Source organism: Amphibalanus amphitrite, unplaced genomic scaffold (genome assembly GCF_019059575.1).
Source record: "Amphibalanus amphitrite isolate SeventyFive unplaced genomic scaffold, NRLGWU_Aamphi_draft 000992F_arrow, whole genome shotgun sequence".
Lineage (NCBI taxonomy): Eukaryota > Metazoa > Arthropoda > Thecostraca > Balanomorpha > Balanidae > Amphibalanus > Amphibalanus amphitrite.
In genome coordinates, this window is record NW_024882486.1 from 226,630 (window position 1) to 253,814 (window position 27,185).

The 27,185-nt window shown below is 47.2% G+C and overlaps 1 protein-coding gene across 1 annotated transcript; it reads right to left on the reverse strand.

Annotated features, from left to right (window-relative positions):
- Positions 1-1,609: 1,609 nt before the first annotated feature.
- Positions 1,610-26,772, reverse strand: LOC122368959. The gene is made up of 6 exons (XM_043343298.1): positions 26,440-26,772; positions 14,705-14,916; positions 11,729-11,833; positions 8,344-8,523; positions 3,662-4,442; positions 1,610-3,325 (listed from the first exon to the last, which is right to left on the reverse strand). Exons 1-6 carry the CDS (start codon positions 26,669-26,671, stop codon positions 3,126-3,128), a joined length of 1,710 nt encoding a protein of 569 aa, XP_043199233.1. The 5' UTR covers positions 26,672-26,772; the 3' UTR covers positions 1,610-3,125.
- Positions 26,773-27,185: the final 413 nt, after the last annotated feature.

The window sequence follows — 27,185 nt, forward strand, 5'->3', positions numbered from 1 at the left end:
CCAGAGGAGGTTTCATGTATCCGCGCATGACGGGTTGCTGTTTTACCCGAGTATAGCGGGCGTTGACACCCGTGAAGCGGGTGAAAGCTACGATGATAACGGGATGCTCTGCGAAACGCAGGTAGCTAAACGGGTAGTCAGCCTACCCGGCAGCAAAAACTCGCGCAGAGCGGGTAATTTCTTCAAAATACCCGCGATACTCGGGCCAACTCGCAATCCGCGGGTTGAATTGTTTTCAGTGTAAAATGTCACAACTTCGCAACGCACTCAGTGCCAGAAAAGCTTTCACAGGAATGAGGAAGATGAAAATTACAGGGCCTAGCATCCTGCAGAAGTCTCAAGTTGTATATCTCGGATTAGTCCTAAAGGTACATGAGGTCAGGTCAGTCACGTGACCTCCCTCACCGTTATAAGTCAATAGGGAAAATGGAATACTTTATTTTGGCGCCGTAGGCCCGTAAGTGATCTAAACCAAGCACATTGAATCGTGATTTTATGCACTCCTCCTTGCAAGGTCCAATGCATGCATCGTTGACCTTGCGTGATGTCATTTATGAAGTCACTGGGGTCAAAGAGTTTTTTTTTGTCAATAACTCCCGATCACATTAAGCTAGCGAGTCGCGCAAGCCACCAATGGACTCGGGAAGACTCGCCGAATCGAACGATATGCAACGTGACGTCCTTCGACCAACGTCGCAACCTGTCGTAAGGCTCTGATCTGACCTTGACCCGAGATCAACACCTTATGATGACCTCAACCGAGCCGATGCACCTGAGCAAGACAAACACGATGGTGCCGCATTCGCGGTTCTGCATATGTTTTGCGGCGGAGTTATTTTCCAAAAACGGAACCGTACCTTGGGGCACTTGACCTAACCTCAGAGGTCAACAGTTGACCTGATACCTTAAAACTGGGTGCCAATCGCTGCGTCTTATACGACGGCGCATACGCCCGTCGTTCTCTCGAGGCTCAAGCTCAATTAGGGGCGAAACGGCGAGGGGCCGTCGCATCAACCCCTTCCCCTCGGCCGGGGCGAGTATGTAGAAAACCATAGGTCCGGCGAGGGTTATTTGGTAGATCAGGTAGAGAACTATCGATAGGCGTTCACATTTTGAAAATCGTTTCGGTAGATTTCGTGATCTCGGGGGGGGGGGGGGGATTTCGTCCCCTACGGCACCTAGAAGTTTTTCCAGTATCTAGGAGCTAGGACTGCCATAGGAATCAACCTAAGCATTTTCGGGTAAAAGAGACAAGGCACTAATTATTGTGTAAGGGCAAAAACCTTTTGTTATTCGGGACGAAGACCGGATAGCTACAATAGTTACTGTCACATGCAAATTTAATTTTGAAAGAGTTTTGGAGAATTATCCTCTGCATGAGCATTTGATGTGAGAATTATTATAAACAACTTCGAGTCAGTGTAGAAGTAGCATAACTGACGCCCGACTCCGACCCTTGGTCCGTTGCTATGACTCCGAGCGACTCCGAAGGCTCCGAAACCCTGTTCGCACCATCCCCGCTGAGTAAAACCTGGCAAAATTTACAGTGTTTGTAAAGGCGTGATCAGCAAATGAAGCTACAACTGGCTTTGAACGGTACAAAAATGCATCAGAATTGAACGGTCCCAAGCACCGCACATTTATTGTAAAGCAAGGAGCCAAATTGACCCAGCAAAATACAAACATTTGGCCTTATGAAAGCTCACAGCATTGAGATTCGCAACTGGCGAATTCTTGCGTGGGATAAAGTTACCACTGGCCAGCGCAAATTATACACAATGCATTTCCAACTCGTAATAGGGCAGTGGGCACACGGCATGGTGAAACAATCTAAAAGAGTAGGCATGCGCACAAGAAAGCAGGAAAAGGTTGGATCGAAGACGACTAACGAATGCTTCTTTCGTTCGTGATTAAACGTGAAATATTGCGATTCATTAAAAGCTTTTTAGTCGGTTGTTCAGCGAGGGACGTACAAATCTTCATAGATCACAGCAATATTCCTTCAAAAAATCACACAATCTGTATCTTTTTCGCTGGGTAGGTGATGAATATAGCCATGACAGGTAATGAGTAGAGCTATCAGCATTCAGCATATACTGTATGGTAAATGTTTACTTACAGATAGGCATTACCTACTGATCGCCGGCCACCTAATAGCACTTACACGGAGAAAACAGCAAAAAGTTTCCAAACGCTGAAGGGGTGGAGGCACGCAACAATTGGCTTCACGTAGACAGTTTGTTTTTGTTTTGTTGGGTTAGGCCCTTTCGGTCGACAAGACCATTGCAGAGCCGGAAGGATGATAGGAATTAGGGGGAGACATTGGTCTGGGCAGGCACCCTAGTGAGTCGCCGGGGCTGAGCCCGTCCAGAGGACAGGCCACCCAGCCCCAAGGCACTCACTGCACCCGGCTACGGGGTGCGCTCCCTCAGGAGCAGCGGTGCCGCTCCAAGGGAGCAGCCCGCATGAGATAAAATTGCCTGTCCAGCCCGGAGGGGGGTTGTGGAGTGGAGGAGAAGGATTTCAGTATCCTGAGGATAGAAGCACGGATAGGTGCCAAGCTCCCGTAGACAGCACGTAGACAGTTTGTTTGTTTTGTTTTGTTGGGTTAGGCCCTTTCGGTCAATTGTGACCATTTCAGAGCCGGGAGGATGATAGGATACCTATAGGGGGAGACATTGGTCTGGGCAGGCATCCTAGTGAGTCGCCGGGGCTGAGCCCGTCCAGAGGACAGGCCACCCAGCCCCAAGGCACTCACTGCACCCGGCTACGGGGTGCGCTCCCTCTACGTAGACAGCTCCCCCATCTATCTACATACCTACCTCTTGTAGAGTTCCTGGCACCAATGTCCCGTCACCTCCTGGCTTAGGCTGCTGTGCTGCTCTCTACAAGCATCCATGGCAGTGACAGCAGCTGCCAAACCCTTCTCAACACTCATAAGCCTCAAACAAAACTACATGCCAGTAAGAGTAGGTAATATGCAGGTGCGCTCCACGAATTGCACCCAACAACATTGTCCGTATCAACAAAGCCTTTCAGCCACCTCCTGGCTTGGCACCTATCTCAGCGCCATCTACCACGGGCGCGCACCCACGAGCAGCGGTACCTCCCGTCGCCAGAGCGAGCTACCATCGGAAGTAGTGTTTGCGCTTACAGCTGCGCTCGGAGCCGCACCAGCGCCGTTCTCGGAGGCTGGGGCACGGCCGACCGCCGTGCCGAGGGTGCGCCCGCACCGGCCGAGTGCGTACCGTCTCGCCGATACCACACTCCTTGGAGCACGGACCCCAGGCGGACCAGTCGCCGACCACGCAGTCCCGACGCACGCCTGTGGGGACAGGGGCGGCGGGCGCAGGGCCGGGGTCAGTCAGAGACGGGGCAGGGTGAGCCAGGGACAGTGTCATGACATAGCACATCATTGCAGTGACTTGTGCTTAAGATGGTCTGGGTTAAAGCTATTCAAGGCACAAACGCCCCTGGTCCCCTATTCAAGATGAGACTGGAAAAAAACATAACCATGATGCGACCCAATACGCTTTTGAAAATAATGGAGTAAAACACATGATTGTAAAGCCTGGTTCAACATATGAAAGCACATTTTCCTTGCTTTGTGAAGATGACTTCGTTCAAGATACAGCATTGATAAGCATGATGACCAACTAACGTTTGCGTTTGCGACGGTAGCGCCGGCGGCGACCGTGGCGGCCGTGGCGGCGGCGATAATGGTTGGCGATTCTCTTCAGGATGGCCTGTCGGTCCCCGGCCTTCGCAGCAGTGTCCTCCGGGGCAGTAGCCACTCCAGTCACCTTCTCGGTCCCCCGTCCTCCATCTGATGGCTGACTGTTGACGGCCCAGACGCGGAGGCCACCCAGTCGCACCGGCGGGCCGTCCGGCCTCACAGCCACGCGCGCCACGCTACCGTCCGGCCGGAGGGCCAGCCGGGCCAGGCTGCCGTCCGACCGCGCCGCCGTCCGCGACAGAGCGCTGTCCCGCCGCAGAGAGTCCGCTGACGACTCGGCATCAGCTCCAGGGGTCAGCAGGGGGGCGGACGGGGCAGCCTGAGGGACTCGCCGCCGGGGCTCGTCCCGGGGCAGTGTGGCGTGGGCAGGTTTGTGTCGCGGGGTGACGGCAATGTCGTTCAGCCGCGGCTGTGGTGGCGTCCTCTTGTCCGAGGGCTTCGGAGCCGGCCGTGCCACCTGGGCTGGTTTGGCGTCCGGTCGGCGCTGCCACTGGGATAGCCGGGGTGCGGCGGCAGCGGTCGGTGGGAGGGTGCGCTCCGTCGTGGACGTGTGGTTGCCGGAGGCCAGGACGACTCTCAGGCCGGACAGGTCGGCGGAGCTCTGCAGAGGGGGAATGCCGACTGCTCGGCCCGGGTCCAGGGTATCCACCGTGTAGGTCACCGTCTCACGAGGGTCGAACTCGGCCGATAGCGTGTAGGAGCGCACCTGAGGCACAGAATACATTAGACGGCATACATCAGCCAGTGGCGTGCGTAGGCAAGTATTACTTGCAATAAATTTGCATAAAGTGGACTTCAACCTAGACTTACAATAAGGATCATGGCTCATCGTGGTGTTTGATAAGATCGTGTACCATGACTCATTATCGTACATTTTTACCCTGAAAAGACTATCAGGACACATTCCAAATGCAAATGCATTGAAATATGCTGTCAATAATGTTTTATACATATATCGCGAATGAAAGTACTAAAAATGATTAAATTAAACTACAATTTAAAATGATAACTACGAGTACATGGAAAGCTTCACGGAAAAGACCTTCCAGTCTTATTGTTTTTATTTTCCAGTGTTTTTTAATGAGAGCATAAAATTGCATATTTCATTTTCAAAAGAATAATGATTTATTATTTCTCGTCTCATCCATACATACACATCCATATACCTATAAAAGCTTTTTGCTCGGATCAAGTTATATAAGTATTCACGGGAAAAGTAAATGGCGAAGTACTTGTATGAACAGCATTATGACATATATATGTTTTCAAATATAACCTTATGTTCAATGATTGCGAAATGCAAAAGGTTCCAAAATTAATTACAAAATGAATATATTTCGGACACTGTCCTTCTTCAGTTCAGAATTGCAAATTAAATCATTTAGTCACAACAGCGCCAGAATATGTCGATAACAGCTAAGTTAGGAAGTCTCACATTGGTAAATTCTCGCGCAAAATAGACAACCATCTTACAGTTGAAATGTTCACAAGGTACCCTTTCATATAAATAGTATAATACATGTGTCCACAATTTACACAATAATTCATCCCTATCATCTATCAATCACTAGACCACAAGCATCTTGTCGTCTATTCAACCATCGAGCCATGCAATCCGTCAAACATCCAACCATCCATGTACTCACACATCACTCAGCTATAGATAATTAGACAATCAAGTCATCAAAGGCCACCATCTTACATCAAAGAGCATAAGTACTGTACCATTAAACCATTCATTCAAACCTCGAAACAATACTCAATCATTCAATCATTCATGTTCATCCATACATTCATACATTCATTCATTCATTCATTCATTCATTCATACAATCATCCAATTATTCAGTCCTTCATTCATTCATTCATTCATTTTCTCACACACCATTCATCAATATGGTTGAATATAAAAGCCACTTGTCATCAATACACACATGATCAGTGAATCAGTGGCAAAGGCATCAGAACAGAAGACGTTACAATAGCGAAGTTGTAAATGCTAGAGTACTACAGGACAGGATCAGTTCCTCATTTCTTTCCCTTGGTCTATGACTCGTTACCCTTTAAATGATGGCCCAGGCCGCTATGTTGCTGTTTAGAGCTGGGCGAATCTGTTTGATCCAAAGGGACTCCGCTATTTTCCTGCCTCTACTGTCATCGCATGCCTGCAGAATCTTTGCCCTTACATTATGGGGTCCCGGCCGACACTGGGGATGCTGTGTTCGGAAATGCTCGTGTCAATCATTGAACATAAGGTTATATTTGAAAACATATATATTCACGGGAAAAGTATAAAAGGCGTGATAAAATATCGTCAAATTTGCTGTGCCTGCGTTGCAGCACATTCGTAAGGAAGTTGCCCAGATTATAAAAGGTCATAATCCTCATTTTTTGTTGCATTCACGTGAGTGAAAGGCATGCAGCCAGGTTGTTGATCTATTTCCGGGCAAAAGGTCAACGAACTTTGATGTGAAGTCAACAAACTTTGATTTGCAATATGGAGATCAAAAGAATGTACAAGTATAGGTACAGACTCAAGGCCAAAATTTTAAAAACCTACTTTTTATCAGTATATATAGATATATCATGAAATAGTATATAATTTACCTGTAATGATCAGCTTTATTCAATGGTTTTAATGCTGAACTTCAATGCCAAAAACCCATTTTTATATGTCATACCATGAAAACTATTAGGCTATTATTACGAACGAACGAGCGAAGCGAGCGAAGCGAAGTCTTTTCAATATTGGGCTGATGATGGGCTACACCCGAAACTGTTATCTTTTTATTTTCGGTCATAATTTATAATATATTTACCTACCTAATATATTTGTTATTATGAGGCTTCGGTTTTCTTTCATCATTATACTTCTTTTCAATATAACGGAAAAATCTCAGTTGTTGTAGGCGAGCAATGGCATCTTTGAGCATCTTTGAGCATTGAGAGGCCGTTGGAAAAATCTCAGTATGAGCCAAGACCCTGATCCTGACCCAAATATCCCTGACCAGGCCGTAACGCTTTTGAGAGGCTTATAACTCAGCAACCGCTGGGCCGATTGAGATGCGATATTTTTCGTTGGGTTGCCCCATTGCTTCTACCCGTGGTTGACTATTCTTAACCCTCGCCGGCACAGGCCATTTTGCGTCCTTCGACGGCACAAGGGGGGGGGGGGTTGGTACGACCCCCCCTCGCGTTTGGCCCCTGATTGAGCTAGAGCTTCGCGGAAAAAACGAGCGTGTTGCCCGTCACGAGAGAAAGCCAATGATACCCAATTTTAAGGGCCTAGGTCATCGGGTGACCTTCCAGGTCAGGTCAATGACCCGAAAACCGGGAAAATCGGGACCTGTTAGAAAGTCGTAAAGTGTGGCTGCTATGTGGTTTTCCGGGGTGCTGATCACGAATATCGTGTTAGTTTTGATCAGAGATGATGTTTTTAAGCATTTAGACCAGGTCGGGTCAGGTCAGGTCAGGTCAACCGGTAGGGGTTGTGACGGGTATTCGTAATACGTGTCAACCGCCTCTGGCAGCTTCGTAACATGTTACGAAGGCACCAAAACTACTTCGTAAATGTTCAAATGGTTGCTAAATTCGAATTCAGCTCCAAAAACTAGCCTAGAAACATGTAAAACTAAAAAAAGTGAGCCGAGGTCACCCGAGGTCACCAAAGGTCAGTGACCTGACCTGACCTTCAGGTGACCTTGACACCCACCCTTATGTATGGGAGCAACATCAAATCACATGTTTGAACGTTTGAAACCACGAAAAGCTTGCAAACGCGCAGCTAATGCAAGCCGACATACGCCGAATCGCGATTTCCGCCAAACATGGTCACGGAAAAGAGGTCACACGTCAAAGGTCATTGGGGTCAGGGTCATGAAATTTTCAGGGAACGTGTAAAATTGATCAATGCGAGGGTACTGAAAGTTTCGTCGCGATCGGCCGCTTTTTACGCGAGTTATTTGCGAAAAACCTTAGGGGGGTTGCATCAACCCCCCCTGTGCCGGCGAGGGTTAATGCGTTTAGGTGACCGTCGTGGCCATGTGCCACCTAAAAAGGCTTCTCTCGCCCTTCCGCACATGCAGGGCGGGCATACTGTCTCACTCGCTCGTTCTTCGCCCAAAAGGCGTTTTAATGGTTATTATAAGCATACGGTTCCAGAAACTTTCTGATCGATTCATTTCTCCAAACTCCACTAAATGTTTCTCATTTAAGCACCCAACCCAGAACTTACCGGCTGATCACGGCCCCGAGGCCGTGACCGTAAACCGCTGCTTTTCGGGACGGCAGGGGGATGGGGGCGGGGGTGGAATGGTGCCAGGTTCCACTCAGTACGTGACAAGCAGCGCATGCCGAGTGTCGGGTCAGACAGCAGAGCAGTGTACCCGTGCCCTGACCGAACGGACCCCACTGGCCAATACAAGCATCAGCAAACATTGAAGCGGAGTGACCGAGCTGGGTCACTGTGGGAGGGTATAGTGTCCGACTGGGTCATGAGTCAGACCGTATATAGGAGTATAGCGCGTAGCCGGTCACTACAGGAGGGAAATGTCACCTCTGTTTTTATTCCTCACGCTCAAATATCGCTGTAATATCCACCCGGCTACCTTTGTGAGGCGGAGAGTGGCCAGCGGCGGCAGCTGCTGCAGCTCCGGGTAGTAGAAGCTGCCCGCCGGGTGGCCGGGCACCCGGGCCGTGATCCGACAGATGGGCTGGTGCGGCACCGACTCCCAGTTGGGGGAGGTGAACGTTAGGCCCTGGTCAGTGCCGGCGTCCATCGGAAACAGCTGCAGGTCACAGAGGTCAACCGGCCAAGTCACACAAGGTCACACTGTTGGCACACGCTCACACAAACCATCACATTACAGTCGACAGTCAACATCACGCAGGGACACATGTCACACCCAGGTTGCAGGACAGGTCATTCGGGTCATACAACTTACGAAAGACACCTTGGTCACCCACGGGTCACACGAGCCACACGGGTCACAAATGTCACACAGGTCGCACGGCACCACCGCACCAGAAGGAAACACTGGCAACTCAAGGGCACACGTGTCACACAGGTCACACAGGTCACACGGGTCACACAGAGCACAATTGACCATTGTATTTTCTTAATGAGCTCAGCGATGGATGGCACATTTACGACTGAGATTAATCGTTTATGCCGGATGTAGGAACTATAAGGCATATGATGCATGAAAGGTACTGAGATGTAATGAACTAAATAATTAGACGGAATCAATTATTCGTGGATTGGATGTCGTTTCAGACGACCTGAAGAGATCAAGATGTATCTAAGCTCTTGTGAGCCAAATCCGGTCAATTTGCGTCAAAGAGCGAAGCATGTCAGCTGACATCCATATAAACTGATAAGAGTGACATCGGTATACTTACTTCCACGCATTGCATGGGAGACCCAAACGGGACTGAAGCAAGGGGAGGTGGCACCAAAAAAAGGAAAATGAGCTGTTGGGTTTGCCCTCATGCATTGTCATAGCCTTAATATCAATTTTGGGTTACAGCCTCCCCTTGTAAAAACAAGAAAAATCTACACGCAACCGCAAGATACTATTCCTGGAGGATTACAATTCAGAATACGGAACAGTGACCTAAGTAAACCTGGCAAGGGGAAGGAAATATTCCCAAATCCCAGCCATTCCACCGGGTGATTTACGACCGATCCACGGCAGCAGCTGAAGCATGAAGGAATACAGGACATAATAGACGCCTCAGATACACTTCAGATTATGCAAAATAATTCCAAAAGGAATTGTCACCCATTCACATACTTTGAATCATGCGAGTCGTGACCAGCAAGCTGACACCGTCATCCACCCTCAGTAACGAACCCGACCCTTCCTCATACCACTCCGGCACTAGCTGGATTTAATTACCACCGAATGAATCAGGATGGTGCACGGAGCCGTACCCTGCTGAGTGTCCTGCGCCGTCTCGTCGGTACTCGGTTGGCAATGACCCTGTGCACCGGCCACAGCGGGGGGCGGAGGGATGGGGCGTCGCGTCGGCGGCTGGGCGGCAGCCAGCGGTGCCGGCTGGGGGGCGTTACTCAGCCCGTATAGTTAGGGCTGTCTGCGGGCCTCCACGGGCCGCCGCCGATGCCCAGGTATGCGTCATTGGGCACCGATCCTCGCTCTGTCACGGGGCCTCGTTAACACCCTGTTTACCCGAACTGCTACTACGAACTTGTTAGAAGACGTCGAAGACATGGATTCTGTCTTCTGAAAACCAGAGGTGGGTGACTTTGACATGCTACTATTCAACAAGTTACTTTTCTAACGATTGTTTGGTTGTTTAAACACAAAGAATTTGTATTCTGTCGCTGCTCGGACCCTTCAGAGAAAATTTTCCCAGAATTAGCTCTCAATGCTGAGTGAGCAGCTTCTATTTCTGCCCTGATCTACACAAGAAACATCGGTACGTCTGTCGGCACCGACGTGGGTGGGTGTGGTAGGTGCGTCGGCAGACCCTTGGAGACTCAGTTGGTGTATCATGTGAGCAACATCATTTATTAACAGCATCTTAGGGGACTTCACACACTACACAGGTCGTTTAGCTCAAGGACATTTCTGAGGGACGTTGTACACCACAGCTCAGCCTTATAATGAAACGTATTTGATATGGTAATTCCCTCTTTTCAGACGTCTGATCACGTACACAACATCAAGGTGGAACACATTACAAACTGTTCGAGTGTCAATAAAACGCCTGTTTTCCGCCTCCAAAGCCACTGAATAGTGTCTACAAGTGGGAATCAGTCGTCTGAGACGCGGCCTCTCTCTAAATAAGGTTTAAGCGGTATGTCCCGGTCGACCACTCCCACCGCACCCGCAGTGGTCAGTGGTGTCGCAGCCCGCGAGGTCACGGAGGTCAGACGGCGTGACATCGGTCGGACGTCGTAACCCGCCCCGTGAGCACCTCGCACTTCAGTCGTGTCGAAGCCGGGCCCTCTCCCGCCCATTGTATCCGCCAGTACAATCACTTCTGAGTCGGCGTGGTAAAGAGAACCTCATGACAAGGCTGCATTCTTCAGCAGCGCGCGGCTGCAGAGGTGCCCTTCCGCCCGATCGGACAGCCCTTCCGGCCGGTTTGGCGGCTTTGCTTTCATGGAGCCGAGGCAATCACCACGCCGGTCACGACGTCAAGACTGCTCAGTTCTTCCGGTGCTCTCATCCCTAGAACCACGCAGATTTTGTGCTCACTGCACAGTGCACACCCAGCTGTGTAAGGTCCAACAGGCAGCTTGGCGTCTATTGTCTCACCGCGAAACTAAGCGTCGCCAAAGTCAACCTTCCTCTCTCCTTATCCTCCCTCTCTCGGATATCCCCGGCGCTGTCTCTGCGCTTCTTCCAGTGGACATGGCCTTCATGGGACGACTGTTGAAGCGTCTCTGAACTCACCGCGGCGCTGCGGCGGCGACTGTGGCGCGGCGGCGGCTTTCAGCGGTGACCATGGTGCTGTGGCGGCGACTGTGGCTCGCGGCGGCGACTGAAGCGCTGCGGCGGCGACTGTGGCGCGGCGGCGACTATGGCGCGGCGGCGGCTTTCAGCGACGGGGAGTGGCGCGGATGTTTGTGTTTGTGAGGACAGACTCCGTCACCGCGGACGATAGTGGGGTGGTGTCGGGCCGTGCAGACCGGCCGTGGTCGTGTGTTTGTTGTCTGAGTGTATGCAGTCGTCAGACAGCGGGGTCGTTACACGAGCCGACGTACGGCGCGTCAATCATCGCGCCCTCAGATGCGCCGCGCCGCCAGTCAAACCGCTAATTTGTGGCAAGGAACTAGTCTGTTACGTGTCCAAGGGCACAGGCTGTATTATACATCTTTTGAAGACGCATCAGTAATTTTTCCCATGCTGGAGTCGCATGATGATGGTCGCTATATAGCGCATAAATACAGATTTTCTTATGTTATTTATCTCAAACTCTGAAATGCAGACATTCAAGCATCTGAAACTCGGACGTATTTACCTGTAAATGAACCGAGTCGACCCAGCGTCCGGTGTCGCAGAGGTCGACGCTGTCAATGCCAAGGAACCAGTCCGGAGAGGGGACAATCTTCGAAATCAGCGACACCTAAAAACAAAACACATATTTTTTAATACGCACACAGTCAGGGGGTTTATAGTATACACCCACAGCCGACAAAATAATTGTCATTTGAAGCATTTTCAAGCAACCCCCATCATAAGCAGTTGCTAACCGCTTACTCCCATATTATGGGAAGTATCAAACCTCTCCCTCATTATCAAGCCCTTCTAAATGATACGTTGCTGATGATTTAACGCCACAATAAACTCCCTATCACCTATGCCGCAAGCCATTACCGCGGCAATACCCTTAAATACGATTGCACAAACGTCATAAACAGGCATATAGCCCGCACCTGCCAGCGATGCTGCTGTAGTTAGGTACGAAATTAAATCTACACCAATAAATACTGGCACCAATGCCGTGTTCAGTGGTGCGTGAGCGCCAGTCTGCAGCGTTGCAACTAATTAGAATGTTAAAAAGGCAGCCGGTGTCCAGACCCCAGACGGTTACCAACTGTATACAATGAAACACGGGCCAACTGCTCAATGATGAACGCCACAGTGAAGGTGAACGACCGTGCTTGGGATGTTTATGTGCCATATGACAGAGCTGGGAAAGTTCAATTCATGTATTTTCGAAATGAATTGGATGAAAGGTTATCGCATCATAGCAATCAGCTGTTTGCTGAAGATGTTGCAGTGTAGCTTCGCCTTAAAAAAAAAATAACGGAAAATAATAAATCGGTTAAATTTTAAACAAATAAAATATAATTCAACAGAAACGTCAAAATTGCTTAACCCTATATCCAGAAAAGTTACGTTAGTAAGAAAACGTCATTAGTAACCACTAACCATTCCGAGGAACTGATAAAAGATACCAGCTAATAAATAATCAAAATATGTTAAAATTATTATTTTTTAATCTTAAGTATGAAAGAAGTAAAGAATAAAAATATATCAGCAACTCTATACATCTTTAACGATATGTGATTTCCATGTTATTGCAGCAAATATGACTGACATCGTCTGTAATTGGGCCACGGTTGCCCGTTGATGATATTATACTGATTAAAATGAAAATGAAAAATCAAATTTTGTTTCCCGGCTTTGCTTCCTGAAATAGCGATATAGGCACCCTTGTAATTATCTTTGTCTGCCCATTCAGCGCCTATTGAGACCGAACTCCGGCGTTCAGTAAGCTGTCGCCGGGCTGACGTGCTGTGTCGCCGTAGCTTTGCAGCTCATGACCGTCACTTAACCCTCCCCGGCCGTCTGAGCGGGTGACGCCAGAACGGCTGCCCTCCCTGCAGACGGTGCGACCTTGATAATCAGACTCTGCAGTCATGGCGCTTCTGCTTGGTCAGCTGAGATCAGCAAGGCTGCCATTATGGCCAATTAATTACCATAAACACCCCTTTTAGATGACGGCCAGTCTCTAATAAATGAGTTGGGATGATGTCTATTTTATCTATTTTGTGTACATGTAGAACTGCCAGTGAGTATGTAAATATATGTGTTCACTCCAAACACCAAACCATCCTCATGCATCCCGATCACCAGAACCTACTTCCGACAGTCCATGGGAAGATCTGCGTTACAAATCCAATCGATATGCGTTACAAATCCAATGTTCAGCCAAAGTCACACATGCTTAGAATAAGTCGGCTTGCGAAGGAAAAAATACGGCTGTTTAATGTTCAATTCAACTTTGATCAGGATTCGCATTCAGATCTATTAATTCACTTTACATTATTTCACTTTCAATGCACGGTATCGTAATAAAGTAGCGAAGTACTAAAACAAGCAATATGATTGAATAGCGTAGCGAAATAGCCTGATACTCACTATCTTCAAAAGTCTAATCATAGCATAAAATGAATGAATTTTGTATCTTTTAGATGATTCTTTTAGATTTAGATATGCCTATCGTTTATTCATTTAGGGCAAGTTTACACTTTTGAGGATAGTGACTAGTGAGCATGCGGTTATCTCTCTACACTTCACGGCATTGTGTAGTTATAAAACGCAGATTAAATGATATATTATCTTGCAACGAATCAAGCGAGGTTAGAAGCTACGAGTCTATATGAAAGAACTTTAAAATAGCCAGCATATCGCAGTGATAAAAGGAAACATAAACAAAGTCGTCAAAATAAATATGCCTAATAAAGATAACACATAGGTACAGCACTACAGCAGTAACAATCATAAAGGCATGCGTACCACAAGATGCAAAGCAGAGAAGTTTAGGAAACAGCTCAGTAAGGGTAGCATTCCCCTCCGATAGGCGTTATCACAAGTGTATTCGCGGCCATTGGGGCGACGTAAGAAAAGAAGAAAACAACTGGCCCCAAGAACTTTAAATTATCAGTTAGCATGCACCTTTTCCTTGATATGTAGAGAATTTACCATTAATTGTTAGAGAAAATTGCATTTAAAATCTTCCATTTATGCTTTTTTCATCGTTTGCACAGCATGTTCTTTTACTAAGCTAGAAACACTAATTATAAATAGTTCCCGCATCATCAAGAACAATAGGAAAGGCTTGAAGTGAATACAATAATGTAAACGGTTTTGTAATCCATGTGAAGACACTTCTAAAATTGCCTGTAGAAATATTAAAGGCAAAAGTTCAACTTTTTCACAAGACGGATGGCTATAAACCTATTCAACGTGTGACAACTCAGCCGGTATTTCGTCGCCTACAGCCCAGCTTTTCCTAGTGACCGATAGAGGCGCTGCTATCGATGTCCGCCCGTGCCGCCTAACGCAAAACACTACCTCGTCACTGACCTGCGAGTGGGCTCGTCACTGACCTGCGAGTGGGCTCCGTCACTCACCTGCGAGTGGGCTCCGTCCACGAACACCCTGGCCATGGTGGTGCCCTCTCCCACGGTAACTCCGCGTCACTGACCTGCGAGTGGGCTCCGTCCACGAACACCCTGGCCATGGTGGTGCCCTCGCCCTGTTTGACGGGCGGCGCGCTGAACTGGTCCAGGATGCCTCTCTGGCCCTGAGTGAGCTGCTCCAGGCCCGCGGAGCTGCCGGACTCGGTGAACTGGCGGACCGCCGGAGTCGCCAGCTCCCCCACCCGGTACAGCACCCGCGAGCCGTTGTGACTCAGACCTGGAGCAGAGGGCAGAGAGACGGTTTTAATAAGCTGAGGACAGCTTTTATAGCTTTATACACCGGCTGCTGAGCTCGTTATGGTCCCAATGGGCTCACATTACACAATATACCTACATAATGTAGTTAGATAATTTATTCTGATAAATGTGAATACTACCTAAATGATTTAAGCACGGAAGAGAGCATCTAACGAATTGTCACTTTGGGATTTGCTTAGGCCAAAGGTATGCAAAATTATGCATATCTCTGTCTATTCTGCCCTATGCATTGGATAGGCCAAGCTTGGTTACAGCGCTAGTCGACTGAAGCAAGCAGCATACAGCTTTTGCCTCCTTCTCACTAATGAGGTGACTTTCCCGCTACCACACACCATCCGTCACATGGCTCGGTTCATATCGTACCAGATTACGGCACTTCATCACCTTACCCAACGATAATCTCCGACTGAGACTGCCTCGGCATCACTTACTTTACACCGAGGTCCACCAGCCGGGCGTTACCGTCCAAAGCACCCACTTGTGGGGACCTAATGGGCCTCACCAGCCATGGCCGTGGTGCAGTGGTATAATTGGATCTCGTTCCCAGTCTGTAATTTGCCAATGAGCCGGTATAATCCACCCTGATACGTGATATGCATGCCGCCTTGCATCAGACGGTATATTACGAATACCAACAACTGCGCGGGCGGTTACGGCTGCAGGAAGCCAGTGGCTGCGTCCATTGAGACGCCGGGCCTTGACCCCGGTGTCGGAGGGCTTCCTGTCTGGCCAGAGGGCTGCGACAGCGTCCGAAGCTCAGCGTGTGTTTGTTTATACAGCTCAGGGCCCAGTCGGGACGTCGGTTTCAGGTGAGACGCGGTGCCGGTGGTCGCTGTGTCACTGCGGTGTGTCGTGTCAATTAGGCCGCTGTTCAATTAGACACGATGTAATTGAATTGGAGAGTCTGTTGTGGTTCATTATGCTACCACGTTAGTCCATATAGGTATAGCATATATAATACACAAAGGATTCAGTAGCAATAACCTATCACACCGAGGGAATTACAGATATAAATTTAAGCTTGTTGAATTGATTTATTCGTTCACAAATGAGTGTATATCTCTTTTTGGACTCGGGCTATGTGACGCACTGTGATCGGTTTTCACATACAGGAATGTAAAAACTTGTATATAAGTACGTGTGAGGCGCTCCCCTACCCTCAATGTCTCTCATTGTCAAAAGACAAAACATTTATCACGACTAATCCGGACAACAATACTGCGCCGTTCAGCACACCACACATCAGCTCGATTGATCTCTGAATCGAGTTCATTGTCAGTCTCGGTGCACCGTCGACAGCTTCGTGACCATAGCCGTCGGACACCTGTGACTTGGCTCTACATGCTGTGCAGTGTACAGGCGCGTCTAACATATCCGAGGGAGACATTTAGCGTGTGCAATGTGCATGACATATATGTGCGTGAGATGATGTCCAACGTATTCGCGAAACGACGTGCGACGTGCGTGAGATAAATTATGACGTAAGTGTGCATAGTCAATGGGGGCAAAAGGGCGTCCAACGTACGTGAGATAACTTGCGATGCATAGCAAGACATGACACGACCGTTTCGCCCTTAGGTCGCTTAGAGAGCGTGCTGACTGCCGGGCTCCACCCTGCCGTGTTCGTAGCACACGCTCGATCCACCAATGACTGACCAGTGGCCACACCCTGGCGGCTGGCCGTGAGGGGCGGACAAAAGCCAGACACGCGCAGAGCATAGAATAGGAGCCGATGGTAATCACCGACCGCACGCTGGGACCCGACCGGCGTGCAGTGTTGAGCAGAGTGGTGAATAAAAATGGCGATGGTGCTAGGGTCGCCGCGATCAGAGCTCGGTTACGGACATGAACCGTCCAAGATCGCCGAGCGAATTGCATTTTTCGAAGCAAAAATAGATGTTTTACAGCAGTGTTTTAAAGGAAAAAAAAATGAAGAAAAATATTGCAATGTAATCAGCGTGCTAAAACTGTACACGGATACCAATCGGCTGAAGTTTGATACTTGTTGTCACGAGGTCAACTCATCTCATAATACCAATAAATGTCACCAGGACCACCGTGTAGGACCGTTTAGCTGTGCCCAAGACAACAGCGGCCACACCTCAGAGCAGGCAGCAATTTGCATTAAATGTCGTCCGAGAATGCACACCTTCCTGTTGTTTTCTTTACGACCCGGCTTATTTCGTCGCGATGACACAGTGTGTTGTTCTGAGCGCACCTGCAATGTTTGTCCACCGTGAGTGCCCCTCACAAATGACTCATTTGTTACTCCGCTCTATTTATGTACCCGTTGTCCAATGTCAGCGGTGTTGCGACAGCCTTTCGGTCCGCATTCTTCCACCGGTAGCTGGCTGAGCACAGTATGGGCTGATGTAATGTAGCAACCTCTCTCCAGGCTGCTCTTTCACGGAAAGGGGCTAGAATTGGACCCTAAATTTAACTATAAACACCTGACAACCAGCGGTGATGGCTCAGAGCTGACTCACCTACGATGCAGAGGCTAGGTATGAGACAGAGGGGCAGAAATTGGGGATGGCCAGTTACCATGGCCGATTGAAACCTCAGCACAGAATGCAGCAATTGAACAAGATGTAAATCTATAAATGACTGAGAGGAACAGCGCTGCACTTTGACATGCTTGGTTGGAAGGGCAGCATCTCCCTCAGATCCATCAAAACGTAAAAGTTAGCTACTAACTAATTAGAGGTAACTTTAAAACAAGGTTACTTTAGAATGTCAAACAAATTCTACTCACCTGACAAACAAATGAATTCACAGTGGTTTTATGGTTATAAAAAGGAGTGACACCGAGCACGTATGAGCAGATAAGCATCGTGCCGACTAAATGGTCCCTACAAAGATGCCAAAGTGGTGCTGTACCGGCCAAGACTACTCCACTAACTTCCAGCTATGTAACTTCCTAGTTCCTTTCTTGCTGCTCATTTGTTTAGATAACGAGTATGACTAACGCTTCCAGGACATCCTAGTCGGAAGCGTTTTTGAACTAATAAAATAATTCCAACGAATATTTCCTCGTCTATTGAGCTCACAATGTGACGCACCTCTATTTATGTTGACTTGTAGACCACCTGTGAGGCATGTGTGACTCAGTACTGAGTTATTTCCCACTTGATGAATGCGCCAAAGTTTGCTATTGATAGCCCAAACACAAACTCTCCTGACAGGATTTCAAATAGGTGCGCCTGCTGTCGACTGCTGTGAGCGATCTCTGCACTTAGCTGCAATAAAGCGCCGTCTATAACCAGCCGGCGGCTGGGCGGCTGCGACGGTCACTGTTTGACCTTCTGGATGAGTATGTCCCCTGAGCACCCCGCGGCACTGCCGTCGACACAGAGCGCTGAATTGGGCGTGACGGATGGGCCGGCGGCCCGTCTGGTCACCCGTTACTCCCTACTCCCTAGGCGCGGTGTATGGTGAGTCACGACTCGTTAGATAGTCAGAGTCGCAGTCAGAGGCGGAGAGATCAGACGGGTCAGTAAGAACACCACCGGCACTGCTGACTGTCAGCAGGAGACACAATGTCTGGGTACTTCACTTTCACGTTGCCCTCCTTCATCTTCGTTTTATACCAATTTTCACCGGCACGATATTCTCAGTTTCGTCAGTTTGCACCTCAGTTCACGACATCATGCCCCAGACATCTTGACGCGACCATATCCCCTCCGTTCAATCGCAGTGTCCCGCGACAATCCTCCTCCTTTCCTCTTCATTCAGCATCAGCTCCACTACCAAATCATCTGCGTTTCATCCCTTGTTTCGCATTCCCCCATTCTATATCTACTCTCCCCACCACCACAATATCTTCTATGTATCTCAGTTCTCCTCGCCACAATATTTTCTCCTCCCTCCCTACCCTCACCGTCGTCTCCAGCAAGGTCACAATAGGGGCATTCCATGTCAACCGGGACAGCCAAAATCGGCCACCTCTGCGATTTTGTTCAAACTTGGTATACTTATTGGCTATTGGGTGAAACCTCTGAGGGTGAAAGGATTTTGTCATATGCCCTCGGGCTACAGAGATACAAGTCGCTAAACTTCTGCTTTTTGAGCAGAATTGGACATGTACTGCATTCTTGAAAGATCTATAGCTTCAACATTTTTGAAGCTATTAATTTCAAACAAACTGAGATGTATACATAAGGAGTTATGCTAGTTAAATTTGACAATTTTTACATTTTTAGGTGATTTTGAATTTATTTTATTTTGAATTAATTTCTTAAAATGTAATTTGTGAAAAATGGGTAGCCTTCGATTTTGCTCAAATTTAGATATTGTCTTCCACTACATGTAAGACACACGTGCTGAGAAAATTAGAGTGGGCCAACGATAACTTTGGATGATATAGCAACAAGTAGTACAACGTAGCACGGGCGGTGGAAGGGGCCGATTTCGCTAACTCCACCGGTTTATCACCAATAACTCACGCCATATTTATTATATTAACGTCAAACTTTCAGTATCTGTCCAGAATTGAATTGCGAATCCTCCCGTGCAAGCAATAGGTAAATCGGTCCACAACTTGTCTAGTAATAGCGGTATTAAGTCAAACATTCCTGCCGGAGCGGCGCGGCGGCCGGCGCCGGCCGTTGCCGCCTGAATGGTAGACTGTGCCGGCGCGGGACGGTTCCATCTTTGCAACGCGCTTCTTACCGCTGATTATGATCGCCTCGTGTCAAATTTTGTGTGAAGGCTTAAAAATGTACAGGCAATCTATTTTTAAATAAATACGAAAATCAACTGGTAAAAATTGAATTATTAGGCTGCAAACACAATCTTAAATCTGTGACTGAATCGTTTCCCGCGTCGGCCGATCCCCGCCTCTGCCGGCGACATCTTACTCTTAGCAGGCCACTAACTGCCAAATTTATGGTAAGAGTAACTAGAGATTCTCAAAACACTACAAATGTCGTTTAAAGGAAGAAATAGGAAAATCGGCCAGTAACTCTTAGACCTACGGGCGTATAAACGCAAATAGTCACTATAGCAAACTTGATTACGTTTAACCTCAATTGATCTTGAAGATATTGATCTAGGGCCATGAAACTTGCACACGATAAAGTTCCCCACCGCCCCACCTACAATTCAAATTCCGTTTTTTTTTTAATACCTTTTCTGGCTAAACTGGGCCTTTCTCCCCTAGCGCTGGGAGAGTCAGGCGTATTTCCTTTTTGCAACCAAAGAGAGGCGCTCCCCGGAGAATGTCCAATTTCATCATTAAAAAAAACTGGCTTACGATGACCAGCTATCTTCGTGGCTTAGTAGTAAGTGTGTACCCACCTCGAAATCTAAAGGTCACTGGCTCGCAGCCGGTCAGCTTGAAGTGTTTTAACACGCATTCGTTTTTTAAGTAGCATCTGGCCAGCCGTCAACTGTCGTGAGGGCTAATGTTCGTATCTAGGTAGCATTTGGCCAGTCGGCAACTGCGGTGAGGGCTGTACATATTTACACGTGTTAGTTTAGGTCAGGTCAGGTCAGGTCAGGTTAGGTTTGCTTTGGTTTGGGGTATAAAGAAGCATCTCCGGGTAGCGCCTCTCCTTGGTTGCTAAAACGAAACACGCGAGTGCCAGACATTACGAAGTCCAAGAGACAGTTATGTAGACGTCGGCCCATTCTGGATTTTTTTATATGATGTAGCTAATGTATAGGAGAACAAAATATGTAAAAATAAGCAAAATCGAAGGGTACCCATTTTTCAGATAATCAAAATTTATTTTTTGAATTTTAATTAAGTTCACTAATTAGTTAATTACGACAACATTGTTATCCACAAATTAAAGCCTGATGTTTTCCCTCCATTTCACACTTTGTCTCGTGGTGATATGTCTAAAACTTCAATAGTTATGACGCTTTAAAGATGATAATGTGCCTTGCCTAAGTCAATGTTTGATGACGTGTATCTCGGAAACGTGACGTCATATTTTGACAAAAAAAAATGTCTCCTCTATTTTCACATATAGATGAGTAGTTTCACAAAGTTTCGCAAAAATCGGAGGAGGTGAGGTTCAAAATGATCATTTTTTGTCCCACTTGACGTGGAATGCCCCAATAATCAAATTCTCCTCTACTCCGCGGCGTGACTGCTCCCCCCCTGCTGCAGTGCCTTCCGGGTCACGGACTCGTCAGCAGCCAGTGACCCATTGTGTCGTGCAGGGGTGCGGCTCCTCGACTACGGCCACCTGCACCAGCCGGCCTTATTGATTGGACGCAATGCCAATCAGTTGTGAGCGGTTGTTATGCAGATTCGCTCCGATTGGTATGGGCCGGCGTCGTGCATCATAGCGCCGACTCGACTACGTGGTGCTCACAGGTGGCTGGCTGGCTGCTGGCTGGGAATCGTGACATGGGCACAAGATGAGGGGTGAGGGGCGATAACAGACGCCAGGCTGAGCGGCGGCCGAGTCCGCTCTCTCTCTCTCTTCTCTCTCTCTCTCTCTCTCTCTCTCTCTCTCTCTCTCTCTCTCTCTCTCTCTCTCTCTCTCTCTCTCTCTCTCTCTCTCTCTCTCTCTCTCTCTCTCTCTCGCATTACGCGTTTTCGAGCTCGAGCTATGCTCTTCAATGCGCCCGCCTGGATATCCAGATTGTATCGTATTGTATTTATATAATATCTTTCTTCCAAGACGATTTTCCACAACAAAAACATTGTGTAGGACAAGAATGAGACACTATTCCTCAATCAACAGTAAGCTATCCGCCATACTCTGAGGGAAAGCTATAGTGTAGCGAGGAAAACATACATACTGTGCCGCACGGCATACGTGTCTTGCGGCACAGCATCCACTCTGCGTATAAATGGTGGTAGGCTTCTCGTGGGTTTCGACACACACACCCGTCGCACAATGAGAAGAAAATAAATAATAATGCTTGGTAATTAGCATAGTCATGACTGGCTATGTACGAGTTGGAAAAGGGGCAGCTCGTAAGTGCCAAGTAGGTATTCAAGGGCTTGATTTTGTTAAAGGGAGATTATGACCTTTTTCCACAAAATCTGAGTTAGGACCATTTTCTGACAAAACACAACAAGTTATAATGTAAATTAAAACCATTTTGCTCAATTCGGTACCTTGCCGCAAATATTTCAACTTGAAGTCACGTTAGCGGGGAGCGCTGAAAATGACCGTTGAATAAGTACTTACATCACTTTTTGGTACTTGCATGTAATTTTGTAAAATGAGCGTATTCCTCACATTTGATCTTCATCACATCTAGTTAGTTAATGGTCGTCTATAGTGCCTTCAAAAGATATTAATGGTTTGGGGGTGGTTTATGTCTAAATTTATGCAACTATTTTTCCTGTTCATCATCTGTCGCCATATGCTGCTATTTTAGTAGCAACGACTCAATTTTGAATCGGTCCCGCCGACTGCACAATAAAAGAAGATAGATACAACACTTTTGCGGCATCACTAAAAAACTTATGCAGTACTGTTATCAAAATTCTCATAACACCGTTCGACAAACCTGAAGTCTTTTTGAAATAAATATGCTTGTATTTTTCGCTTCAGGCTCTGAGGCCAAAATAATGAATTTCGTAGTCGCAATCGCAAGATTTGGCTGCGTTTCTGGCGCATGCCGTTCATTTGTGGCGCAAAATAATACTTGGAAACAAAGAAGAGTAGGCACTATGTACCCCCGAATTAGAATCTAATTAATTCTAAACCGAATTAACTCTAATTCAAATTAGAATCCTTACAACCAAGCAACGACAAGGCGATAACATAAACAAAAACCCAAGCGTCGCTGTTTGAAACAAAAGCGCCATATACTGCGACTTTTTTTTAGAGAAGGACAACGCATTTCGGTGGGTGTTACAAGTACTGCAAGTACTGCTTCTTTTTTGCAAAAATAAAAACATTTTTCACATACGAAAATGTGCTAGGAAATTTTCATATTTTATAGAAACTACAGTAGAAATAGTATAGATGTCGAGTAATTTTTATTTAAGAAAAAAGAAAGCTCATTATCTCCCTTTAAGCTAAATAATAAGGAAAATATAGGTACTTCAGTTGTAGCCGACTAGTTTGACACAGTGTTGTGGTGGTTGTCGTGTAAACTGCTGCCATAAATAAAGCAGTGCATTCCAATTATTTGAAACGGTCTAACGTCTCTTTTTGTAATGAATGCAACTGTTTTAATTGTTGTAGTATAAAACAGGCACCAGTTACGACCAACGTGGCTGGCTATATCAGAGCATGTTAGCACGAGCCAGAGCTCCGCTTTGAAAGTGCAAATCACTGCGATAACTCTTAACGCAGTTTCGTGATGACATGCTGACTGGTGAACATTGATTGCCGATAAAACGACAAGCCAACTGATCGACAAAAATACATCAACGCTGAAACGTGACCGGGATGCTGAAAAGGGATGTGGTGGTGCCACTAAACGAGCTCACTGTATTTGTATCTTATGGTGTTGCGTGTCGCACAGTGTACATATTATATATTTACCCGTCATATGTGACCCATAATGCTATGATTTGTATGCACGCTATGTAAGATAATGTTATGATTTGTACCTATACTATTGTCATATCCTCTCATTTTGATGGTAACTTGATATATGTAAATACGTGACTGTTTATCATATTGCACTTCTGTATAGTATTGTATAGTAGCCCCTTGTCGTTGATCTGCAGTAACGTTTGTATACGTGACACGATAGAACGGTCTGTCAGCTGAGGTCCTAGCACCGGCCAGGGTTCACTGGCTGCCAACAGCACGGTGCACTTGCCAACGTTATGGTGCCAACTGTGACAGCCATCAGTCGTCCGAGCTGATCGGCACTTGACCATGGTGACTATAAGTGATCTATAACTATAGGTGGAGGCAATAAAAGCTGTAGTGGGTGGAGCCAATCAAAGACCAGGGAACGTGCACCTTATTGAAGTGCTGCGCTCCTGTGACCTGTGCTGCGCTCCTGTGACCTGTGCTGCACTCCTCCTGTGGCTTGTGTATTAAAAGCAATTCAAGTATGACGGGTTTAAATGAGATACGCAGTTTCACTACCCTCTAGTGCCCCCGGTATCATATCTGTAAGTCAATTTGCAGAAAATTCGCGTGCTAATCCTGATGGCGAAAATTGTTGAAAACCCTGCTGTATCAGAAGTGGTACGTCTTGGCAACCACCTGGTGGCAACATTTTTAAGTAATGATTTCTCAGTTTCCCACCAGGTGATTTTGAAGAGGGTCAGTTTGTCCTTTGCTGAAAAGCTATTTGAGATGCAAGTGTAAATTTTAGCATTTGAAAAACAAAAAAATAGTTATTTGGAAAGAAACTTGGTATACTGTGAGAGAAATGTCCAGCATTTATCACAGTATGTTGCAATACATCGCAGCTATTTCAGGGTCAAAGATATGGACCCCTAATTTGGGGGATACTAGATATGATACAGTGGGCATAGCACTCCAATATTTTCTATGAAATTTTCGCCGCTGCAACATACGGTGTGCCAATACCATAAGTTTTCTCAGGTTATAAGCATTACAATGGCCTGTGAGTCATTGAAAATGACGATGGTACAAGATGCATAACTTTGTGAAGTTCGCACCTCTGGCGTCAGATAACTCTATTTCGCTCCAGACTCGATATTTCATAACGATATTCGTACGCTTATGCCGCCTCTCATCCTTGTCAATCACCTAACATCTAGCTGCCCATGAGTGGCCTTACATGCCTCATACATCTCGACTTTTCTAACGCTCATAGGAATCTGGTTTTCCAACTGTTTGACGATGATAACAGTGAACTTTTTGATCTGCAGGACACTAGCAAACCATATCTTCTAAAACCACGTTAGGAATGACATGCCATCGATGACAAGCTTGTTGATTTCAAGGGACGATCATCCGTGCAAGCATTTATGCTTGTGAAACCAAAAATTGAGACTTGACTATGTATGTTTGGGAAAGGAGGATTCAGCGGTCTCTTGCACAATTTCGATATTCCAACAGGGTTTGTGGACGGGCTTATGTCTTGTGGGTCTATGTCTTAGCTGGGCATGGCCGAAGACTTGCATTAGCAGCCAGCCAGCTCTTTTCATTCATACTGGAGAACGACTCATAATTTGTTTGGGATTCAAATCCCCTCCGTTCATCCCAGTATTAAGAGATTGAATGTGGAGTGGAAAACTACACCGTCATCGTCAGAGGAAGCTAGCTAAACGGACTCGCCATGAAGACAGACGTCAAGACCGAAGGACGTGGTTCCTTTGATTTACGTATCCAAGAAGTAGGCAACCATGCACTGCTGCCAGGATCCAGCAGGTGCCTGACACCTGGCAAACATTTTTACTGCCAGGTATGTCATTTGTTGTCATATATTGACATATGCCGCCAAGTATGGTAGCTGATTGCCACTGAACAAATAGGATTTATACTAAAACATGGACACTGACCATAAGAATACAAGTTAAAGTGCGGCATTGCGTATGCTCACCTCCATATGAGGTCAATGAACATTGTGCAAGTTCCTGCCGATCGGTACACAGTTACCTGTACCTTTGTTGTCTGACACGTACAACGGTTACTGCACTGGTCACTGGTCAGTGCGCGGCTGTTGTACTGACGCCGATGACATGAGGACCGAACGACCAGTCAAACTGCTAACTGACGATTCACAGGCTGAGAGTTTCAGTCACCAGCGATTGTCCGGCTATCGTGAAGATAAACCAACATTCGTCTTTGGCATTGATTCCGGTCCGTCGGCAGGCTGTCCAGCATTTTGCATCAGAACTGCTTCACTTCGACCAACCGTAATGTCTTCATTTGTGTATCAAGTATGTATAATGCACCTTTGAGAAGCATGGCCCACATGTCTGAATTATGAAAAAATGCACAAGTGCAACGCGCTGTATCGTGGAAATTAAAGGAATAGAAGGCACTCGTAAAAAGATGCCTATGATTAGCGTTGTTCCCTTAGTACCGACTGAAAGGGCATTTTGATACAAGTAGGATGCCAATGAAATATTAAGAAAATGTTCTGATAAGTGGCGCACAGTAAAGGATTTCTTGTATGCATTTTACACATTTTATCTCTGAAATTTTTCAAAACATATATCTTCTCATCTATGTCTTCACTTCCTTCTGTGTGGTCTGATACCACTAAAAATAACCAAGTGGAATGCCCAATGTATCATATTTGATACACAAATTATTTCCGAAATTTGAACTGCGAAAAATTTTTTGACTTCAGATTTCGAACAAGGGACCCAAAATGAATCATAGGTCACAAGGTGCTAATTTTAGGAACCGTGGAACTATGTGTGGGCATTAGAGGGTTAAAATGACGCCTTTTGCTATGCCGACAACCCCTGTGCGACACCTGGCATGCGTTCCAATGGGCCAAAATAGACCTAATAGACCCAAACAACAAAAGAAAGCAACCATTCTGAGTGCTGTCGCCTGTCAAACGGAGTAAATGCAGTAGGTAATAGCTTTCGAGCAGCAGCTGCCTGAAAGACACTCACCGAAGAACTGTGAGAACTGCGCCGGTGGCCGCCATATCGGGTACTGTTTCGGGAAGCGCCGTTTGGACCAGTGCGTCTCTATGTCCAGCCGATAGGTGACCAGCTGATCGCGGGAGCAGGAGGCGGCGCTGGCGCTGACGGGGGCCACTGCCAGCAGCGCTGATACCAGCGCCCAGCTCAGCAGCCCTCCCAGCAGCGTCCTCAGCACGACCGACCGCGCACCGCCGACCATGGTGACACTGCCGCACCTCAGCGGACCTGGCGAACGGACGGACAGCGCGGCGCACTCTCACATGCCCGGCTGGGCGCGGGCGCGGGCGTGGGGGCCGAGCTCGGCCGGCGGCGGGGGACTGCCGGCCAGGGCGGCGGCAGCTCAGACCGACCGCCCTCCCCCCGCCCCTCTCCGCCCCCATCAGCTTCCAACGGGAGAAGTGGCTCCGCGGCCACTGCATGGCATGAACAGCCGACGGCGAGTTCAACTGGGGATAGTTTATTTAAGTCTAGTCCGGTTTAACGAGGCCAAAGCGAGACCAAACCATTTATGCCCTCAAAACCAATCAAACTTATTTCATTATCATAATTAAAAAATTATACATAACAACGGTCCTTTTCTATAAACCTGTATTTACGGTCCTCATGTCTTTTGGTTCTCTTGGTACGAAACTCAGAATAAACTTATAATAGGTATACAAACTTCCACGCAAGGAAGGTTTTCTATGACTATACGAATTGAAGTTATCGACCGA